Here is a 13,330-nt window from a genome sequence, read left to right as displayed (position 1 = left end):
AGTGGCCCCGACCTCAGCGCCCGTGCCCCCTTTCATAAAGGAAAATCAACCAATATCGGTGTTGCGATGAAGAAAACACCCAACTTTAGAGGCTGGGTTTTATTTCCTGAAATCTGTGGACTCTTCAACACTTTCGGCGACATTGCAAGATCACTTGGCGCTAAGTCGAGGCACTCGGGGTTCCTACTTGGATTTTGGCAACCTGAGACGTGGGGGAAGTTCGCAAAGTGATGAGGCTGATGAGTGCTGCAAAACACAGGGAGGACGAGATGGAGGGAGGACGAATTGAAGAGGAGGAAAAATCCATGACGGTACCAGTTACAGGCCTGATTAATGGATGCCTGGGGGAGGGGGGGGTAGCATGGCATGCTGGTTAAAAGGAAGGAGTGTGAGATTCCAGAGGAGGCTCTATACCGCAGATTTGCAACCTTCAGACACAGATGAAGCTTTGGGCTGTGCCCGTCCTGCATTCCACTGGTCCACTGCACCAGGACATCCTGAAACATTGACCTTGTCCCACAGAAGACGTGTCTCTGTGCACCTGCACTTTTTACGCGGAAGCCCCCAAAGTAAACTACTACTAAATGTATGAAAAAACTTCCCTTCTGTCCTGATCTGCTTCTACCACGATGGAACCCCACAGTTTGAGTTCCTCCTGCAGTCCCTGGAACTCAAACTGTCTCCACCTCGAACATTTCCTCTGGACCTGAGAGGGGGGGCGGGTTCCTCAAGGCTGTCTCTTGTCACCACACCCTGCTTAGGAACTGGGCTGTTGATAATAACTTTCCCAAGTCTATTGTCCTCCATCCTGTCCCATGCAAGCCTGCCAGTGGACAGCGGACAAGTAAGGCTTTTGTTGTGAAAAGATATTTACAGGAAATCCTTACGTTTCCTTTTAAGGAGCCAGTATTTATTCTGCCAGTCTGGATTTAGCTTGTTACCCCCCTCCCCACACACACATAGTAGAGCCTTCAGTTGGGGGGGGGGGGTTATCTCCTCCACCCCCGATTCAGTTTATGTCCACCTTTACTAACATGAACGAATGAGCTCCTGCTGGAACTGCAGGGACAAATGGAGGTGCGTGAACAAGTTGCTGGCTCAGCGGAAACCACCTAAAGACCTGTTGCACCACTCTGAGTAAATATGGCTCAAACGCGACAGAAACGCTTGTCGCGCGGCAAACATCTGACGTTGCTACCACGGCTGATAACAGCAACGCTGCAAGCGCAGCTGGGGCTTCTCAGGGCCGACAAAGTGCTGACGGACCTCCTCGCCGGCGCCGGGCAGCGGCGTCACATGTTGTTTAGGCACAGGAACCAAAATGAGTCCACCTTTAATGCAAATGCTGAGAGCAGCAGGTGCATAAAAACAGTCCTGGGTGGGGGGTGAGTCAGGGGGCACTTCTCGGACGCCTCTCTCGCTGTGTGTGTGTGTGTGGGTGTGGGTGGGTGTGTGTGTGTGTGTGAATCAATCAATCTTTATTTATATAGCGTCTGTTACAATCCAAATTGTTTCCCTGTGCTTTCCAGAATCCCAGGGCCTAACCCCAAACAAGCAACAGTGGCAAGGAAAAACTCCCCTTTAACAGGAAGAAACCTTGAGCAGGACCAGGCTCATGTAGGGAGACCCTCCTGCTGATGGCCAGGTGGGTAGAGAGAGAAGAGAGGGGGAAGGACAGGTAGAGGAGAGGAGAGGAGAGGAGAGGAGAGGAGAGGAGAGGAGAGGGGTAAAGGACAGTAGATGAGAGGAGAGGAGAGGAGAGGAGAGGAGAGGAGAGGAGAGGAGAGGAGAGGAGAGGAGAGGAGAGGAGAGGAGAGAGGAGAGGAGAGGGGAAAGGAGAGGAGAGGAGAGGAGAGGAGAGGAGAGAGAGAGGAGAGGAGAGGAGAGGAGAGGAGAGGAGAGGCATGGAGCATAGAAATACATACAAAAATACATTATGTTGAATTAAATTGAACTGAGCATAATCACGCCCCCCCCCCCCCATCATTCATTTCTGTGCTATTCGCATCATTTCAAGTGTTCATTACGAGTATCGTCGTCCGACATTTCAGTTGTTTAAAAACAAACAAACAAAAAATTGCAACCATTTTTGTCATTCTCTGTCAGGAAACAAGACTCACGTTAATTCTGGAAAAATTTGGCACGCTTGTTTGTGATGGACAACAAAATGACTGCAACTTCCACCGTTAATAACAGAAACTGTTACAGGTGCTAGTTAGCTACTGTAGTTACTAGTTACTGTAGTTACTAGTTACTGTGGTTACTAGTTACTGTGTTTACTAGTTACTGTAGTTACTAGTTACTGTAGTTATGAGTTATTGATGGACATCATATGAAAGTCTTGCAGGGTCGATGCTAGAAAAAAAGATTTAACTGCTAGCTTGGAGCGTTTGAAGCAAACTTTTGTGGCACCTGTTGCTAAACCACACTGCTTTAATCCAAAGTCACCCATTTTGTCTGCATTAGACACGAGCGGACATGCTGTCACAGAGGACAAGGGGGATCACGCCAGTCCTTTTCTGAGAGAAGAGGTCGTGCAGTCACGCCGGCATGGACCGACCTGCTGATATCAGCTGGACGGGAAACACGGCAGGTGGGAATAATAGCGGCCAAACTCACCCAGAGCCAGCGCCAGCAGCAGCCATGTGATCCTCGCAGTGCCTCTCATCCTGTCCTGTGTTGGGTTTCCCTACATGCAGTCCCGCTCTATGCTCCTGCAGGCGGTGTCCTGGCCGGCGGCGTTGTGGGGCGGCTAAAACTGCATCCAGCTCCAGCCTTCCTCCTTGGGTTTGTAGCTGCAGTAAATGATCCCACCCCTTGTATTGTGACTTCTTTTATCCTGAAAGAGAAGAATGCTTTTGTTGGTTTCTCTCTGCAGGGTTAAGGCTTTTGGGGGGATCACAGTTTCTGTGGTCTCCCTGGCGGCGTGCTTGTTGCTCAGTGTCACTCTACCCCCTCTCCCTCTCTCTCTCCCCCCCTCTCTCTCTGTCTCTCGCTCTCCCACAGTTTCTAACTGCTGCTGTTTTGTGCTCCGGTCGGTCATCAGCGTTGAGTTGGGAGCTGTCAGACTGGGAGCTCTGCCCACCAGTTGCCCCCCTTATCCCACCCTTATCATGAGGATCCAGGGGCAGACCTAGGCCAGTCCAATCCCAGAGCTCCAGCCGGCACATTTTGAATGACAAAGGAAGTGTTCAGAGAATTAATTCCTTTCTCTATTTGGTTTTTCCCTCCACATTTTTTTAAACAGACCCTGACTAAAATATGTGGGTGACCAGCACTCGTAATTCAATGTAATTTGATCAGGTTTAGAGAGTGGGAGCCTCCACCCTAGAAAATGACTTCGAGAATCAGTCCCAAGGTCCAATTCAGAATTAGAATCCGACTAACTAAATCCGTTTAGACTGTGTACAAATAATCCAAGGGCATCATTGTTGTTTTTTTACAGTGCATTGATGATGATGACGATAATGCTGATGTCATAACAGTGATTATGTCTTTCTTTATCCCATTCAGGGTCAGGGGAGGGTGCTGGAGTCCATCCCAGCTACATATGGTGGAGGGAGGTGAGCCCCCCAGGAGCAGTCGCCAGCTCTGTCTTGGCACCTCCCACCTCTACCAGAACACCATCCGTGTTCGGTCCACCCCGGGTTAGAACGAAAACCCCTCTGTTCCCACCACTAGAAATTCTTAATGATGATAGTTTTGGGAACCTTTTTTTGCTAAAGTGAATAAGAACTACATGAATGTGTCAGCGAGTGTTTCGTCTTTCAGGTCAGACAAACAAACAATCCCAAAAGTCTTAATTTAAAAGAAATTCTTCATTTGGGTGGCAGATCGTGACCAAAGCTGATTTCAATGTGATATCGGCCTCCATCTCAGCCAATAGCAAAACTGCTGCTGGTAGCTCAGTCTGGAGAGCTCAGTAAGGGTGCTGTTAGCTCAGATGGTAGCTCAGTCTGGATGCTGGTTTCTCAGGTGGTAGCTCAGTCTGGATGCTGGTTTCTCAGGTGGTAGCTCAGTCTGGATGCTGGTTTCTCAGGTGGTAGCTCAGTCTGGATGCTGGTTTCTCAGGTGGTAGCTCAGTCTGGATGCTGGTTTCTCAGGTGGTAGCTCAGTCTGGGTGCTGATAGCTCAGGTGATAGCTTAGTCTGAGCGCTGTTAGGCTCAGTCTGGGTGCTTGGAGCTCAATCTGGGTGCTTGGAGCTCAGGTGGTCGCTCACTCTGTGAATTGGTAGCTCGGGTGGGAGAGCAGTCTGGGTGCTGATAGCTAAGTCTGGGTGCTGTTAGCTTAGGTGGAAGTTAAGTCTGGACGCTGGTATCTCAGTCTGGGGGCTGGTTGCTTAGATGGTAGCTCCGTCTGGACGCTAGTAGCTCAGGTGGTAGCTCAGTCTGGATGCTGTTAGCTCAAGTGATAGCTCAGTCTGGGCGCTGTTAGCTCAGTCTTGGTGCTGGTAGCTCAGGTGTAGCTCAGTCCGGACGATGCTAGCTCAGTCTGGGTGATGTTAGCTCAGTCTGGATGCTGGTAGTACAGGTGGTCGCTCACTCTGTGCGTTGGTAGCTTGGGTGGGAGAGCAGTCTGGGTGCTGTTAGCTTAGGTGGAAGTTAAGTTTGGACGCTGGTAACTCAGTCTGGGTGCTGGTTGTTTAGATGGTAGCTTTGTCTGGACGCTAGTAGCTCAGGTGTAGCTCAGTCCGGACGAAGCTAGCTCAGTCTAGGTGATGTTAGCTCAGTCTGTGAAGTGGTAGCTGAGTCTGGGTAATGGTAGTTAAGTCTGGATGATGGTAGCTCAGGTGGTACTTCAGTCTGGGCGCTGTTAGCTCATGAGGTAGCACAGTGAATGTGCTGGTAGCTCAGGTGGTGGCTTAATCTGGGTGCTGGTTGCTTAGGTGGTAGCTCAGTCTGGATGCTGGTAGCTCAGTCTGGGTGCTGGTTGTTTAGCTCAGTCTGGGCGCTGGTAGCTCAGTCTTGATGCTGGTAGCTCAGGTGGTAGCTGAGTCTGGATGCTGGTAGCTCAGTCTGGGTGATGGTAGCTAAGTTCGGGCCCTGTTAGCTCAGGTGATAGCTCAGTCTTGGCACTGATAGCTCAGGCTGGGTGCTGGTAGCTGAGGTGGTAGCTCAGTCTGGGTGCTGAGGTTGGACGCTGGTAGTTTATATTTAGCGCTGGTTGCTCAAGTGGTATCTCAGTCCTGGTGCTGGTAGCTCAGTCTTGTTGCTGGTAGGTCTGGTGGTTGCTCAGTCCTGTGACCACCTACTTTCACTTTATCTGCTGGCTGCCACCCGACCATCTGGGGAGCGATAACCCGGGAATTATTTTACACCAGGTCCGGATGTAATGGACTGAGAGCTTGGATGAGGGTGGCAAGGAGAAATTTGAAGCCTGCAAGAAATCATCCTCGGCCTTCTGGTCATCACTGTGTTCCTCCATGTTCTCCACCTTTAATAATATGATTAGCAAACAACATTAGCAAGAAGGGAAATAATCCGCCAAAAAGTAGTGATAATAATTTAAACACCAATTATGTTTGTTTGTTTGTTATATACACTACATGGGAAAACAAAGCAAATCTTTGAACATGTATGTGGACCACGTGCTTGCCGATCTTTGATTATACACGCTAACGACACCCATTGTGTTATCCGACAACTCCCAATCAGGAGCGTTTGTCTGCCGGCTCAAAATTAGCCTAAATCTGTTGCGCTACCCAACACGAGCTGTTAGGTCAGTTCTCTTTTTTCTGCTTTCTGCTTTGACAACACAGAGCCCAAACATCTGAGGGGTCGCTCCTCAGGGAAGGTGACCAGACTTTTGTTCTCTGAGCTCTGAAGCTCTTGGTCAAGTCGTCAGGGAGACTTGACCTGATGGTGCTTTTCACACTTTTACAGATTTTAGCTGCTGTTCTGTTGTGGTGCTAATGGGAAGGAAGTTGGAGATAAGATCAGGGGTGTGGAGGCTGGCTGGGGGGGGGGGGGGGGGGATTTCCTCCACTGGAACACTGAGGAGTCATTTGTAAAATGCATTGAAGACAGCTTGAAAGACGTGACCAACCTCAGCAGCCACCATGAACCCAGAGGAGGCTGACTCACACCTCCAAGGACTGATGGACAGGACATGGACATGACTTGGACCCACAGTTGACAGAACAAACACGAACCACCAAAAACCAAGTTGGGGAAAATTAGCATTTTATTATGAGAACATATAGTTATTTTCTCTTTCTTACTGTTTATTCTGCAATTAAACCTAAACCAGCATTTGGTCACGTTTAAAGAACCAAAAACAGCAAAACACAAAAAATTTTAGAGAGAAGATTCAACAGGGTTCACATCTGTTGCTGCTACTGTTGCTACCATTGCGGTTGCTACAACTGCTGCTGTTGCTACTACTGCTACTGTTGCTGTTGCTGTTGCTGTTGCTACTACTGTTACTGTTGCTGTTGCTGTTGCTACTACTTTTACTGTTGCTGTTGCTGCTGCTACTACTGTTACTGTTGCTGTTGCTACAACTGCTGCTGTTGTAAACTACTGTTACTGTTGCTGTTGCTACAACTGCTGCTGTTGCTACAACTGCTGATCTTGTAAACTACTGTTACTGTTGCTGCTGCTGTTGCTACAACTGCTGCTGTTGCTACAACTGCTGCTGCTGCTACTGCTGTCACTGTTGCTGCTGCTGTTGCTACAACTGCTGCTGTTGCTACTGCTGTCACTGTTGCTGCTGCTGTTGCTACAACTGCTGCTGTTGCTACTACTGTTACTGTTGCTGCTGCTGTTGCTACAACTGCTGCTGTTGCTACAACTGCTGCTGTTGCTACTACTGTTACTGTTGCTGCTGCTGTTGCTACCATTGCTGCTGTTGCTACTATTGTTACTGCTGCTGCTGCTGTTGCTACAACTGCTGCTGTTGCTACAACTGCTGCGGTTGCTGCTACTGTTACTGTTGCTGCTGCTGTTGCTACCATTGCTGCTGTTGCTTCTACTGTTACTGTTGCTGCTTCTGTTGCTACAACTGCTGCTGTTGCTACAACTGCTGCTGTTGCTACTGCTGTCACTGTTGCTGCTGCTGTTGCTACTACTGTTACTGCTGCTGCTAATGTTGCTACCATTGCTGCTGTTGCTACTACTGTTGCTGTTGCTGCTGATGTTGCTACTACTGTTACTGTTGCTGCTGCTGTTGCTACAACTGCTGCTGTTGCTACAACTGCTGCTGTTGCTACTACTGTTATTGTTGCTGCTGCTACTACTGTTACTGTTGCTGCTGTTGCTACTACTGTTACTGTTGCTGCTGCTACTACTGTTATTGTTGCTGCTGCTGCTACTGTTGCTGCTGTTGCTGCTACTACTAAAGCTATTACTACTACTGCTGCTAATAATGCTACTGTACTACTACTGCTGCTACTAATGCTATTACTACTACTAATGCTACTATTATTGCTACTACTACTGTTACTACTTAAGGTCAAAATCTTAAGGTAAAAATGTCTAAACTATATTTGTAATTTTCTGTTATTTTGCTAACAGACTACAACATGTGGGCTGTCACATGACCTCTTTGGTGGTCATGTGACCTCTGTCAGGCGCCTCATTCCCCCACTTATTGTGAATGACACATAAAACGAATGTCCTAATGATTTGGAGCAGCATTATGTTTCTGGTCTGGTCTTCAAGCGTTCGCTTTCCTGGAGGGACTAACCAATGTTCCCATATCCCTACAAAGCTATCAACGAGTTTGGAGTCAACAAACTTGGAGGAGAACAGCTCTGGTGCAGCGGTCGTCCACACGGCTTTGATATATGGGGGTCATGAGGTTGGGGTCTAAAATCCAACGATAGGTTTTAGTCACTCTAGTTCCGATGGGAGAAGCATTTGTAAATAAATTCTATGCCATTGTCAGAGTGTTTGGGAGGGACCTACATGGATGCTTGCAAGCCACGTCATATCTCATCCGGCATGTGAAATTCCTCAGCTGTGAGCTCAGCCGATCTGTGGTCCCAGGTTTTGTCCTCTCTGTAGATACCCCCCCCACTTCCCCCGGGCCCATTAGCCTGCTACACAGAGGTGGGCATGTCAAGAATGCAAGGGTGTATTGTACACTCCCCATCAGTAACCTTCTGAGCACCTTCTGGGTCTTCTCTAAACCCCCATCCTCCCGGCACCATTCCATCTCACATCAGCCTCCCCTGACTCCCGTCCTCCACATCATACCAACCCCCCAGTGGTCCTCTCCCTGACTCCAGCGCCGCCCAGTTCCCTGCAGACGCAGGACCAGGCAGGCAGACATGACTCAAATCCTCCCTGGTGCATTTTCCCCTCTGAATTCCGATTCAACTGAGTTATTTGTCTCCTTATATTTATCAAATGTTGTGAGAGACACTGAAAATCCTTTGGTGTGATTTATTAATGCTCATGAGTATTTATTTTCCCATCAGGGCGTAAATGTGTGAAGGACAAGTTGCACTCCTCAGCCCCAAACCCTCTGAATTGTTCCGTAAAAGTGCATTTACACACAAACGCACCACAACTGTGGTCAAATCAACTCATGACACCTCTGACCTCATAATTGTCTCATTCTTGAGGGAAATTCCAGAACCATCACATGACCTGTGATAGAAAAGGTGGCCTCAAGAATGTCCTGGTGTGTCAAACATGTAGAATGTAGAACTAAAACATACAGTGGGACCTGTACTTACAAACGTCTCTACATGCGAAATTTTCAGGTTACGAAGCGTCTCAAAGGGAAAATATTTCCTCTTGTCACGAAAGAAATTTCAGGATACGAAAGGCAAAAATATGCTACCGCTGCTACTCGCAGCTTGCGGAGTTTAGCGAATGCAAATTTGCTTGTAGCTGCTCTGCCATTGGCTATCGCCTAGCATCTTCCTGTAATCCCATTGGCTAGGAGGGACGTCATTATGTACAAGATTGTGTGTATCCCAGCGTAGTCTTCGTTTAACTTTTATTTATTGTGGGTGGTCGTATGTTTGTCCATTACATGGCGGTGTTTATACGTTTGTTCCTAGTAATGACGGCTAATGTAAAATTAGCCTGTAATAAAGTTCATTTTGTTCCTGGAGAATCCTTGCACTGAATTCCTACATTTATTGTGCGGTAATCTAATTGTAACATGTATTTGTTACATGTTTTTAATGCATTTTTATGATTTATAAAAAAAATGATGTCTGAATTTTTGGGGGCTTGGAATGGATTAGGGCATTTAACATGGAAAATGCGTCTCTACTTACGTAATTTTCAGGTTATGAAACAACTTCTGGAACCAATTAATTTCGGAAGTAGAGGTCCCACTGTATATGGACAGAACATATTCGCTGTAGGACCAGTAGCAATGGAAACTCAATGCTTTCAGGTTCATCTCCTTCTGTAGATCAGTGGTCCCCAACCACTGGTACCAATCAATTGGCTACACAAGAAATAATTAAATATTTCCGTTTTATGCATTAGCTGAGTCTGAATGATCTTTTATTTTCAAAAACATTTTGGGAAATGACCAGATTCTCTTAGTTACGTCTTAAGCGCCAAAATCGAACCCACAAGCGAGCAAAATGAGTAAGAAACAGACGTCTTTGAAAAAAAAAATTCAATAAAGAAAAGCCCCAATCAAGAGACGGGAGAAGAGCCCTCTTCCAAGAAAAAGAAAGCTTTTAACAGACAATATCATGAGTTCTACTGAAAATATAGATTTAACCCGGTAGGTGATTCCCGCATACCAAGCCCACTCTGCCTAATTTGCGCCAACCGGCTCACTAATGAGGCAATGAAGCTTTCAAAACTACTTGGAGACCCAGCACCCTAGTTTTTAAAAGACAAGCCCCTGGAGTATTTTGAAAGAAAAAAAACAGGAACACAATGAGCAGAAGAAGGGCCCCCACATCAGTAAATATGAACGCACTGGTGGTCCAGTATTCTGGATTAAAGTCATGGCAGAATACCCTGAAACCACCACGGCACTGAAAACCATTGCCATTTCCGACATTCTATCTGTGTGAAGCGGGTAGACTGGGCATAAGCAACACACTTCGGGTGTCATTGTCTCCCATCACTCCCAGATGGGACCATCTCGTTGCAGAGAAACAAACGCAGGGCTTCCATTGATTTGTCGTTATGGTGAGTTAAAATTTTCATGAAAATAAATGTACTTTATATTCATCTTTGTAGCGTATCTGTAGCTTATTTTGAAGGGATGTTTAAACGTTATCGTAGCGAGTAGGAGAGAGTAGCGTTTGTGAGTCTTTGTGGGCACCCTTATCCGGCAGTTCAACCCCCCCGGGCCGCAGTAAATTTGTCAAGCGCTGACCGGTCCGCGGTGATAAAAAGGTTGGGGACCACTGCTGTAGATGCTCCCAGGACCAGGTCTACTCGTAGGAAAAGGCTGCTTTGCCTGTCAAAGCATGGAGAAGGGCCTTGGAGGAGGTCAGATGCTTTCCACCTGAACAGACGGGCACTGAGGGGCCCGGCAGAGCTTTACAGATGAACACGAACCACCTTGCAACTCCACTATCAACTCAAGGAAGGGGGCTTCAACTGCTTTGTTCTCTTTTGGAAAATGACTTCCAGGCATGAAGATGTGGGAAGCATTCGCAGCTGTGTTTCACGTCTCTCGTCAGGGCTCTGCTGCTCCGCTTTGCTCTGCTTCGCATGCTTGGTGGTGGAGGAGGCTTGACACGAGAGCGATGATAGACCACAGAGCACTGACACCTTCTTATCAGCAGCCTGGTACCAAGCGGAGCTGCATCTGGAGCCGCTGTGTGTGTGTGTGTGTGTGTGTGTGTGTGTGTGTGTGTGTGTGTGTGTGTGTGTGTGTGTGTGCGTGTGTGTGCGTGTGTGTGTGTGAGAGAGGTTTTAGTTCAGTGTCAGGAGGTTTTCCACAGGACCTCTGCTCTGACTGAGAGAAACCTGCAGTCGACCCTCCTTCCTTCAGTTCACACCAACATACGTTTGTCCTGACGGAGGGGTCACAGGAGGAGGACAGAGGTGACGCAAGATAACCTAAAAACGGAGTGGAGCCAGGGAGGGTGTGTGTATGTGACGGCGGGGGGGGGGACATTCTTGAGACATGAACGGGGAGTCTCTGGCACCACATCTGTTGAGAGTTTAGCGGCAGCAGGGGTGGAGCTGGACAGTCTCAGGGTGCCACTAATCCTGATCCCCGCCACACACAACTGCCCACAAGTGTCACTTGTTTAATTTCTTACAAGACGCTCACTAATGTGTGAGTGTGTGAGCGTCTGTCTCTGTGTGTGGTGTGTGTGTGTGTGTGTGTGTTGTGTGTGTGTGTGTGTGTGTGTGTGTGTGTGAGATTGTGAGAGAGAGTGTCTGGGGTTAGGCCCTGGGATTCTGTAAAGCGCCTCGAAACAATTTTGATTGTAAAAGACGCTATATAAATAAAGATTGATTGATTGATCGATCGATCTTCTCGTCACACGTGGCGCAGCTGATCTTTTGCTCTCTGATGATTTCGGTGTCATCAGGATCCCCAAATAAAGAGGTCGCTTTTCCACGTAAAACTGCTGCTGCAGTCTGATGATTCATGAACAGCTGATAAAACACCAGGTCTCATCTCCTTAACCCCTTTCAGGCTTACCGGGAGGGTCCACAACGGGTGGCATTGCAGGGCCCTATATGAACATTTGTGGGTTTGGTAGCTTGTGCCAGGGTACCTCAGTAATCCACTGAAGGTGTTGTAGCTCCTCCCACTACTACCAGAACACCTTCCTTGTTCTGTCTGAACCAGGACTTGAACTTACAATCCTCTGCTTCTCAGCCTAGTCCCCAACAGACTGAGCTGCCAGCGTCAGGGGTCCTTCTCAAACCGGCTCTTGTTGATGTCATTTGTTAATAGGTGCTAATGTGATGATGAAGAAACGGGGGAGGACGGGGGCCCGGCTCGGTTCTTCCATCCGTCGTACAGGTCCAAAGCCAGGGGATAAAATGTGCTCTTTTTCCCAGAGAATATAAAGGTGGATGGACTCAGGAAGCAGGCGGCAACCCCAGCTGTTCAACAGGAGGAAATGAGCCATGTGAGTGGAGGGTTAGCGGTCCAGCCCGGGGCCCCTGAGGCAGGGCCACCCACAGGAAAAATGTCACTTTCTATTGACATTCCACGTACTGGGAGGCATTTCACCTCATCAAGATATAGACACAATAGTCTGAAATACCACCCAGATTAATATGAAGGCATCACTCTCTGACCTTGTCATTCAGAAATACCAACCTTTATTATAAGGTGTGTATGGTTTTTTATTTGATCACATGACAGCTGGTTAAACATGTCGCCCTAAAGTTCTGCAACAAAGGGTGCATCCATCAATGGACTGTATCATAAATGCAACAACCAAGAGAAACTAGAGATGACTGAAGCTATTTAACATTTGGACAAAAGGGCAAGATTAATATGCTCCATGTTGGTGTAATCTGACATATTATTACTATTATTATTATTGTTAGTAAAATAATAATACTATCAGTGGTATCTGGCTCACTCCTACATCCAAAATGGCGCCCAGAGCGGTCGCCTTGGCGTCTTGCTGCGTTCTTGTTTGTCTATTTTTGTTTGTTAATCACGGATCACTGGGCCTAACGACTACAGACCTGTGGCGCTCACCTCTGTAGTCATGAAGTCCTTAGAGCGCCTGATCCTGCCACACCTCAAGTCCATCACCACCCCCCTCCTGGATCCACTGCATCACCACCCCCCTCCTGGATCCACTGCAGTTCACCTACAGAGCTAACAGATCTGTGGACGACGCGGTCAACCTGGCCCTTCACTCCATCCTGCAGCATCTGGACTCCCCGGGAACCTACGCGAGGATCCTGTTTGTGGACTTCAGCTCTGCGTTCAACACCATCCGCCCCGCTCTGCTACAGGACAAGCTGTCCCAGCTTAGTGTGCCTGCCTCCCTCTGCAGGTGGATCACTCACTTCCTGGCGGATCGGAGGCAGTATGTGCGGCTGGGGAAGACTGTCTCGGACTCTATCTCCATCAGCACTGGATCACCCCAGGGCTGTGTACTTTCCCCCCTGCTCTTCTCCCTGTACACAAACTGCTGCACCTCAAGCTGATCAAGTTTGCGGATGACACCACCCTCATCGGGCTCATCTCCAATGGCGACGAGACTGCCTACAGGAGGGAGGTGGCTCGACTGGTGTTCTGGTGCGGACACAACAACCTGCAGCTGAACGCTCAGAAAACAGTGGAGATGATTGTGGACTTCAGGAAAGTCACAGCCCCTTTGCCCCCCCTTGCCCTCATGGACTCCCCCATCAGCATTGTGGACTCCTTCCGCTTCCTGGGCACCACCATCACCCGGGACCTTAAGTG

At 48.2% G+C, this 13,330-nt stretch overlaps 1 protein-coding gene and 1 long non-coding RNA gene across 2 annotated transcripts in view; one reads left to right on the top strand and one right to left on the bottom strand.

Moving 5' to 3' along the window:
• The window catches only part of podxl (podocalyxin-like), a 12,589-nt gene extending 9,619 nt beyond the window's left edge, over positions 1–2,970 (bottom strand). The window contains exon 1 of the mRNA XM_057022860.1: positions 2,620–2,970. Coding sequence (XP_056878840.1) covers positions 2,620–2,668 — 49 coding nt within the window. The 5' untranslated portion in view covers positions 2,669–2,970. The remainder of the gene's footprint in view (positions 1–2,619) is intronic.
• Positions 2,971–3,211: 241 nt separating this feature from the next.
• Positions 3,212–6,252, top strand: LOC130519426 (uncharacterized). Its single transcript, XR_008948309.1, has 2 exons — positions 3,212–4,408; positions 4,512–6,252. It is a non-coding gene; the product is annotated as an uncharacterized LOC130519426 (long non-coding RNA).
• Positions 6,253–13,330: the final 7,078 nt, after the last annotated feature.

This window comes from Takifugu flavidus, chromosome 22 (assembly GCF_003711565.1).
Source record: "Takifugu flavidus isolate HTHZ2018 chromosome 22, ASM371156v2, whole genome shotgun sequence".
Classification (NCBI taxonomy): domain Eukaryota; kingdom Metazoa; phylum Chordata; class Actinopteri; order Tetraodontiformes; family Tetraodontidae; genus Takifugu; species Takifugu flavidus.
The sequence above is the reverse complement of the archived record's forward strand: the minus strand, read 5'-3'. Positions and strand labels throughout refer to the sequence as shown.